This window comes from Sebastes umbrosus, chromosome 5 (assembly GCF_015220745.1).
Source record: "Sebastes umbrosus isolate fSebUmb1 chromosome 5, fSebUmb1.pri, whole genome shotgun sequence".
Classification (NCBI taxonomy): Eukaryota; Metazoa; Chordata; class Actinopteri; order Perciformes; family Sebastidae; genus Sebastes; species Sebastes umbrosus.
Genome location: NC_051273.1, coordinates 29,538,338 through 29,547,700, shown reverse-complemented (window position 1 = coordinate 29,547,700; position 9,363 = coordinate 29,538,338). Strand labels below are relative to the sequence as shown.

The window sequence follows — 9,363 nt, the reverse complement described above, 5'->3', positions numbered from 1 at the left end:
CTGGATTTAGAACCAGTGATGTTCAAAACACTATGGCTCTTGAAGGTTTTCCAGAAACTCCTCTATTTCTCTACACATTGGGTTCCAGCCTTTGGCTTTAATCTTCTTCAGAGTTGTGATGCTGTCCCCACGAAAGAAGGATTGTTGGGGTATCGCTGCCGCCTTCATGTGATATCGTATTGAACTTTGGGGCTCCCGTCGATCATAGTATAAATATTTTGCGTAGTGGTTGTAAAGGACCTGCTTCTCTGGAGGTTCCAGATCCCTTTTTAGCAGTTCCTGATACATCTGCTCAGCTTTAGCCTGGCCGTGATTGGATTTTGCATATATATTTGCGAGAGCTATTTCCTTCATAAGTGAAGAATGAGAGTAAAGAGAAATCACCTCCTCATGGAGACTGATTCCTCTGTCTATCATGCTTTGCTTTGGGTGACTGTCCCTGTAAAAAATTATCTTCCATTTGTAGCAGAGTGCAGCACATCTCTTCAGATAACGCTCATCTGGATGGTTTTCCAGAGCCTCCTCTGCCAATTTAATGGCCTCATCAACAGAAACATAATGACTGTAAACCCTTATTAATGGTTTCATACCATTGTCGCTGCTGACGGGATTTCTCAAAACCTTTCTGGCTAACTCTCGTGCTTCATCTTCAATTCTCTCTCCTTTCTTAGCACATTGCTCAAGGTAGTAAGCAGCGAGGTACAAGTTCTCTGGATCCTGTTCCTTGGCGATTCTCACTTTCTCCAACATGTCAGCCTCCAGCCCCGTGTTGCTGTGTTTCAAAGCTCTCGCTAACACTAAGACGTGGCTGGTGTTCCACTCCACCATGTCCGGCTGCATCTTGATGGCTCTCTGGAAGTAATCTGCAGCCAGATTTCTGTCTCTGCTGAACTTCATCAGGGTCCAGGCTTTTTCAGCGTAGATCTCTGGATGGAGCTCGTCCTGGGATGGAGATGGGTATTTATTCATCAGGGCGTCGATCTTTGTCAGGTAAGCCTGACTCTCTGCTTGGTCTCCCAGGTGGTGGTTCAGCCAAGCCAGGTTCCCGTAGTTCACCACTAACCAGGGACCCTCATCTGCACTTCTCATCTGGCGGAAGGCCTCTGCAGCGTTGTTGAACAAACTCTGGGCGTCTTCAGTCAACCTCAGCTTGTATTGAATGAACCCCCGCAGGTTGTAAATGTGACCCAGCCAGCTGTTTCCCTCCTCTGTGCCGATGTCCTCCAGCTGGTCCCTGAGGTGGAAAAGTTTGTACCTGCTGGGGTCCAGATCCCAGGTGAAGTGGCACTGCAGGGCCTCCAGTTTGGACTCCAGTGTTGTTTGACTCTGAGCAGCACTGATGGAGAGTAAAAATAACAAATATTAAAACACATCACCAGTAGGTTAAAGTAACATGCTCTTAAAGTGGCAGTAGGCAGTATATTTTTGGGGCCTGTTTGAATTCAAGGTGAGATGATTACAGAGCTCCGTCAGAGCCTGAAGGAAGAAGAAAGACCGTTAACACTAAGGTTGCATCCCAAAGCTCTTATTTGTGCACCGAGGATTAAGGAGCGAGGATCGAGGATCGAGGAGGCTTGCCAGAGGAGCGATGAGCGAGGATACACCAGTGTATCCTTCACGGGGTGCATGCCAAAGCTCTTAATTGCATCCCCGTTTCCCTCACTTGCGTCTTTTCCTTGCGTCTTAGTCCCTCCCACCAGGGAAGCATGGAGAGACGCATGAGGTGCTTCTCATTTCATCATTTTTCGCCTCCTCGTCTCCTCGCTCCTCAATCCTCCGGCTGTGACCCGGAAATCGATCTCAGTCCTCCATCTTGAAGGACGTCCCAATTCATAAAATGCGCATCGAGGAGCGAGGATCGAGAAGCGAGGAGGCTTGCTGGAGGAGCCATGAGCGAGTATACACCAGTGTATCCTCCAGTGTCTCCTCCACGGAAGTTTTTGACCGACCGACACGCCCCCTTACTGGATATCAGTTATTGATTGGACGCTGCTGCTGATCGGTTTGATCTGATACATCAGCGTCTCTGAGTTTCATACCAGAGTGAAGACAGATCAAAGATTAAATGTTTTATAGTTTAGTTGTCTTCTGATTAACCGTCTAGTTATAATCTGTGTTAATTGTAGGTGTGAACAACAAACGGAGCATGTTGATGGTGAAGTGTTCCAGCAGCAGAAGGACCTGCAGGATCTCTGCTTCACACACCGTCACTGAAGGAGTCTGACACTGAGAGGGGTTTATAATAGCTGACAACGAACAGACTTGAAAATAACTTTCTTCATTTATTAGAAATAGTTTTCTTTTGATCATCTGTTATTTCCCCCATTAACTTTTATTATTGATACAGTTAAAGTCAGAGAGAGAAGGAGAGTCTCTCTTTTACACCTTTTACATCATTTATCCTCATTTCCATTCAGTCACGAGGCTGATAATTCCTGAGCGTCGGGTTTGATATGAGTTACCATTTCACTTTTCCCTGAAACATTCAGCCTAATACATAACTTCTACTATCAGAATATCAATAAATACAGACGCTAATAATGAATAAATAATATAAAGATATTGATCCAGTAGAGATGGTTCCTGGTCCTCTAAGCAGGACTCAGTCCACAGTAGAAATACAGACTGCAGCTGTTATTCATGTGCAGGTGTTTGTTAAACAGGTAACAGGCTACAGAGAGAAACACTGCTGCTCTGATAACTCTGTTTCTTTATTAGTATTAGATCAGTTCAGACATAAACAGCTGTTAAAGCCGACTGACAGCTGATCCAGATGTGATCAGCTGCTGTTGTCATCAGAAACAGACATCGCTTCACTTGACGCTTCAGATGAAACGACGTCTCATGTCTCTAAAAACATATTTCCTCGTTTCCTCTGTCCTCGAGTCTTTTCCTCGCCTCCTCCGCTCGCACCTCCCGTGGGCGGGACTAAGACGCGAGGAGAGGAGTCGAGGAGAGGAGTCAAGCCGTATAAAAGTACAAATGGGAAAGACCCAAGGAAACCATGCGAGGAGAGAGGAAACGAGGAAAGCCGTTTTAAGAGCAATGGAACACTGTGTGTCTTTTGAACACTGGACATTATTTATTAGGCTAAAGGCAAAATGTAAATGATGTAACTCATATCAAACCCAACGTTCAGGAATAATTAGCCTCATGTGACTGAATGGAAATGAGGATAAATGATGTAAAAGGTGTTTGTTGCTGACAGACAGACTCTCCTTCTCTCTCTGACTTTAATAGTATCATTAATAAAAGTTAAGGGGGGAAATAACAGATCATGAAAAGAAAAATCATTCTAATAAATGAAGAAAGTTATGTCAAACTAGTTTGTCAGGTAATATAAACCTCTCTTAGTGACAAGGTGCTTCACTGGCGGTGTGTGAAGGAGAGATACGGCAGGTCTTTCTGCTGCTGTTCAGAGCTACAGTTAACACAGATTATAACTAGATGATGAATCAGAAGACAACTAAACTATAAAACGTTTAATATGTGATCTATTTTCACTCCGGTATAAAACTCCAGTGATGTTGAGAGGTAAAGTTATCAGATCAGTCCGGTCGGAAGCAGCGTCCAATCAGTAACTGATATCCAGTAAGGTGGCGTGTCGGTCGGTAAAAGACTTTGGTGGAGGATACACTGGTGTATCCTCGCTCCTCGCTCCTCCGGCCAGCCTCCTCGATCCTTGATCCTCGCTGCATCCAACTTCCGGTTTAAGCGAGGATCGAGGAGCGAGGAAACGAAAATTAAGAGCTTTTGGATGCACCCACGGAAGTCAACTTATTCCGGTTAAGAGTGGGATAGCAGACCTCAGATCAGCTCTTAGTGCTTGTTTTCTTCCGGTCTGTAAAATCTTGCAGATGCCGTTAGGAGCACCGGAGGACACAGAGGCACATGATTTTTTTCAGGTTACCTGTCTCATGCACTACTGTCACAATATAGTCTAGTTTTATTAAAATAACTTTTTTTAATCATATTTGCTCCAATCTCTCGTACTTCAGCTTTAATTTACGTATGCTATGTTTGGATAACCACTGTTCATCTCATGTGGCGGAAGGGAGGAACATAGAAATGGAGTTAGGAGCATTGAATGGACAGGAAGGAAATAAGGAGGGAAAGATTTCCTTTTCTATTTGTTAGTTGCCTTCTGGAGCTGGAACACAAAATAATTTCACTACACGTTGTACTGTGTATGGTTGTATACAGTATGGAAAATTAGTGGATGGAAAGGAAGGAAATGGGTAAGGAAATGAGGGAGAGGAATGATTAAGAGAAGAAGTAACAGAGAGGACAAGAAGGAACAAAGGATGAAATAAAACCCAAAGGGGAATGAGGTATGCAATGAATAAATAAATAAAGGAAGAAACAGAGTGAGGCAGGAGGAGAAAAAGAAGGAGGGGAGGACAGAGGGGAGGAAGAAAATACAGAAGGGAATAAGGCAATAAATAAGAAAAAGATGGCTGAAAGAGATAAGGAAGGAGGAGGCAAGTAAGGAAGGTAGGACGAAAATGAGAAAAAAAGTATGAGAAACAGAGGAAAGCAAGGAAGACAGGAAGGATGAAATGGTTTAAAGATAATAGGATAATAATAACAACAACATTTAGCATTTCTCCACCAGAATTATAATACTGGAGGTGGGATGAAACTTTCAGAAAACAATTGATTTATAATAATTGTTAAGAATAAGAAAGAAAATACAATTTTTAAAATTCATGTGGCCCTAGCTGAAAGGGAAGAATGAAGAAAGGAAAAGAACAAGAAACAAGAGAGAAAAGTAAGAAGCCTACATTATTTACTCCAACAATGATATGAAATGCAGGAGCAGCTTTCCTCACCTCATCATTCAGCTGTTTCCTCGACTCAGTAGTTCTCTAAATATTGGGCTGCTTTTTGCTCTTGATGCTGGATTTGGGTTCGCTGGTATAAAGTCAGTGATGTCCAACTTCTGCTTTGCTGTAAATGATGGGATGTTGTTGAGGACGCAGCTTTAAATGCTCTCACTGAAGTCGAAGCAGACTGTAGAGGAGGGGCATTTGCGTGTAAAGCCTATTGTTTAGTCTTAATGGCCTTGACTTTCTTTTCCCAGGAATGGAAACTTACAGCCACATCTGAATAAACTAAAACATGACTCATCAAATTTTGTGATTATATTTTCTTTTAAGTTGATTTAAAGTTAGAAAGGTGTATTTCTTCTTGAGGAATATGATGCCACACTGAGTGAAATATTCAAACCCAATATGCCTTATTCTTTATGGCTGCAACATCTTATCAAATGTTAAGGTGACATGTGCATTATTTTATATTTATATGCATTTATATATGTAGTAGCCTATATGTGGACACAGTGAGCAGCGGGTATGAAGAGCCATCAGTTACCTGGACACACCTGCATTATGACTCTGCTGTTACCTACTGGTGTAACCAGGTTACTGTTGGGTTACCACTTCACACTGACAGGGAAACACTTTGACACAAAGGCTTGTATTTCATCATTTGTCACCTGTTCACATGTCACCTTGGAGTTATACAACTGTATGTGTGCGATGTTCATCCATGTTGACTTACAAGTTGAAAGTTGTATTTTGATTAACGTCCATCAGCGCCCTGTGTAGTACAGTACTGCAAGACAGTGAAGCCTTAATGAATTTCTCGTATAATAACCACCAAAACAAAAAAACTTTAAGATTTCTTAGTGCACATAATATATATTTATTTGTATTATTAGGCTATTGTGTACAACTGAGACACAGCTTGACATACTTTATACATACAATCAGTTGCATCTGGCAATTATATTCAGGTTACATCAAATTATCTATAACATTATCAGAGAGTTTTATATTTCACTACTCCAAAGCTTACAGACATTCAAATTACATATAGTGTAGTTCTTATATAAACTTAAAATACAGTGCTATGGAAAAAAAAACAATCAACACAACAGGAATATAATAAACACAGTGATTACATGTAAGTTATGAAATCAACACTGATCAAAATCTATTTTAATAAATCATGTGATACTGAATTATGGTAATAACATTTGAACATGTCCACAGTGGATGTTATTTAAAGGACTAGTGTTATTGAATGATTCAGCCTGTTTAGTACAGATTGAGTGTACTACTGCTGACAGTTTTTCAGAGCAAATGAGTAGATTTTTAGATAGCTTTTAAAAAAAGCTTTTGTCTTCCATTAAATGTACTTAAGTCTAAAAACTTGCAGACACTTGTTGAAACCTGCCTTTAAAGGATACAGTTCAATCAATAAGTGCGTACAGATTTTTTTAGGTAATGCAATACCTACATTTATTTCTGGATTTAGAACCAGTGATGTTCAAAACACTATGGCTCTTGCAGGTTTGCCAGAAACTCCTCTATTTCTCTACACATTGGGTTCCTGTTTTTGTCTTTAATCTTCTTCAGGGCTTTGATGCTGTCCCCACGAAAGAAGGATTGTTGTGGTATCTCTGCCGCCTTCATGTGATATTTTATAGAACTTTCGGAATCCTTTCGATCGAAGTATAAATATTTTGCGTAGTGGTTGTAAAGGACCTGCTTCTCTGGAGGTTCCAGATCCTTTTTTAGCAGTTCCCGATACATCTGCTCAGCTTTAGCCTGGCCGTGATTGGATTTTGCATACATATTTGCGAGGTCTATTTCCTTCACAAATCGAGAATGAGGGTAAAGAGAAATCACCTCCTCATGGAGAGGGATTGCTCTGTCTACCATGCTTTGCTTTGGGCGATTGCCACTAAAAATCATGATCTTCCATTTGTAACAGAGTGCAGCACATCTCTTCAGATAACGCTCATCTGGATGGTTTTCCAAAGCCTCCTCTGCCAATTTAATGGCGTCATCAACAAAATAATGACTGTAAACCCTTATTAATGGTTTCATACCATTGTAGCTGCTGACGGGATTTCTCAAAACCTTTCTGGCTAACTCTCGTGCTTCATCTTCAATTCTCTCTCCTTTCTTAGCACATTGCTCAAGGTAGTAAGCAGCGAGGTACAAGTTCTCTGGATCCTGTTCCTTGGCGATTCTCACTTTCTCCAACATGTCAGCCTCCAGCCCCGTGTTGCTGTGTGTAAAAGCTCTCGCTAACACTAAGACGTGACTGGTGTTCCACTCCACCATGTCCGGCTGCATCTTGATGGCTCTCTGGAAGTAATCTGCAGCCGGATTTTTGTCTGTGCTGAAATTCATCAGGGTCCAGGCATTTTCAGCGTAGATCTCTGGATGGAGCTCGTCCTGGGATGGAGATGGGTATTTATTCATCAGGGCGTTGATCTTTGTCAGGTAAGCCTGACTCTCTGCTTGGTCTCCCAGGTGGTGGTTCAGCCAAGCCAGGTTCCCGTAGTTCACCACTAACCAGGGGCCCTCATCTGCACTTCTCATCTGGCGGAAGGCCTCTGCAGCCTTGTTGAACAAACTCTGGGCGTCTTCAGTCAACCCCAGCTTGTATTGAATGAACCCCCGCAGGTTGTAAATGTGACCCAGCCAGCTATTTCCCTCCTCTGTGCCGATGTCCTCCAGCTGGTCACGGAAACGGAGAAGTTTGTTCCTGCTGGGGTCCAGATCCCAGGTGAAGTGGCACTGCAGGGCCTCCAGTTTGGACACCAGTGTTGTTTGACTCTGAGCAGCACTGATGGAGAGTAAAAATAACAAATATTACGTAAAACACATCATCATTATGTTAATATAATATGCTCTTAATGTACGTGTGCTATGTTTGGATAACCATTGTTCATCTCATGTGGAGGAAGGGAGGAACATAGAAATGGAGTTAGGAGCATTGAATGGACAGGAAGGAAATAAGGAGGGAAAGATTTTCTTTTCTATTTGTTAGTTGCCTTCTGGAGCTGGAACACAAAATAATTTCACTACACGTTGTACTGTGTATGGTTGTATATGTGATAAATAAACGTGATTTGATTTGATAGACAGCGAGGAAATAAGGAGGGAAGGAATGGAGGGGGTTGGAAATGGATTAAAGAGTATTAGAGGATGAAAGAAGAGAGGATAGGAAGGAAAAGAATATGGACCAACAGACCGCTGGAAAGAAAAAGTTGGCTTGAACATAATAAGGAAAAGGAAAGTAGGTATAGAAGTAAAACTTGAAATGGGAACAGAGGACAAAGGAAGGAAAATTAGTGGATGGAAAGGAAGGAAATGGGTAAGGAAATGAGGGAAGGAATGGTTAAGAGAAGAAGTAACAGAGAGGATAAAAACATGGAGGACATGAAGGAACAAAGGATGAAAGACAACACAAAGGGGAATGAGGTATGCAATGAATAAAAAAATAAAGGGATAAACAGAGTGAGGCAGTAGGAGAAAAAGAAGGAGGGGAAGACAGAGGGGAGGAAGAAAAGACAAAAGGGAATAACGCAAGAGATAAGAAAAATATGGCTGAACGAGATAAGGAAGGAGGAGGCAAGTAAGTAAGGAAGAAAATGACAGAAATGGTGTGAGACAGAGGAAAGCAAGGAAGACAGGAAGGATGTAATGGTTTAAAGATAATAGGATAGTAATAACAACAACATTTAGCATTTCTCCACCAGAATTATAATACTGGAGGTGGGATGAAACTTTCAGAAAACAATCGATTTATAATAATTGTTAAGAATAAGAAGGAAAATACATTTTTTTAAATTCATGTGGCCCTAGCTGAAAGGGAAGAATGAAGAAAGGAAAAGAACAAGAAACAAGAGAGAAAAGTAAGAAGTCTACATTATTTACTCCAACAATGATATGAAATGCAGAAGCAGCTATACTCACCTCATCATTCAGCTGTTTCCTCGACTCAGTAGTTCTCTAAATATTGGGCTGGTTTTTGCTCTTGATGCTGGATTTGGGTTCACTGGTATAAAGTCAGTGATGTCCAACTTCTGCTTTGTTGTAAATGATGTGATGTTGTTGAGGACGCAGCGGAAATGTTCACGAAGTCGAAGCAGACTGTAGAGGAGGGGCATTTGAGCATATTGTCTTGTGTTCAGTCTTAATGGCCTTGACTTTTGTTTCCCAGGAATGGAAACCTACAGCCACATCTGAATAAACTAAAACATGACTCATCAAATTTTGTGATTATATTTTCTCTTAAGTTGATTTAAAGTTAGAAAGTTGTATTTCTTCTTGAGGAATATGATGCCACACTGAGTGAAGTATTCAAACCCAAGATGCCATATTCTTTATGGCTGCAACATTTTATCAAATGTTAAGGTGACATGTGTATTATTTTATATTTATATGCATTTATATATTTAGTAGCCTATATGTGGACACACTGAGCAGCGGGTATGAAGAGCCATCAGTTACCTTGACACACCTGCATTATGACTCTGCTTCCACCTACTGGTGTAACCAG

The 9,363-nt window shown here is 41.3% G+C and overlaps 2 protein-coding genes across 2 annotated transcripts; both read right to left on the bottom strand.

The window, feature by feature from the left end:
• Positions 1 to 30: 30 nt before the first annotated feature.
• LOC119488354 (interferon-induced protein with tetratricopeptide repeats 5-like) lies at positions 31 to 4,980 on the bottom strand. Its single transcript, XM_037769928.1, has 2 exons — positions 4,833 to 4,980; positions 31 to 1,336 (listed from the first exon to the last, which is right to left on the bottom strand). The coding sequence occupies exons 1-2, from the start codon at positions 4,838 to 4,840 to the stop codon at positions 31 to 33; spliced, it is 1,314 nt and encodes a 437-aa protein (XP_037625856.1). The 5' UTR covers positions 4,841 to 4,980.
• A 799-nt stretch (positions 4,981 to 5,779) lies between these two features.
• LOC119488356 (interferon-induced protein with tetratricopeptide repeats 1-like) lies at positions 5,780 to 8,908 on the bottom strand. The gene is made up of 2 exons (XM_037769930.1): positions 8,778 to 8,908; positions 5,780 to 7,644 (listed from the first exon to the last, which is right to left on the bottom strand). Exons 1-2 carry the CDS (start codon positions 8,783 to 8,785, stop codon positions 6,342 to 6,344), a joined length of 1,311 nt encoding a protein of 436 aa, XP_037625858.1. The 5' UTR covers positions 8,786 to 8,908; the 3' UTR covers positions 5,780 to 6,341.
• Between the last annotated feature and the right edge of the window lie 455 nt (positions 8,909 to 9,363).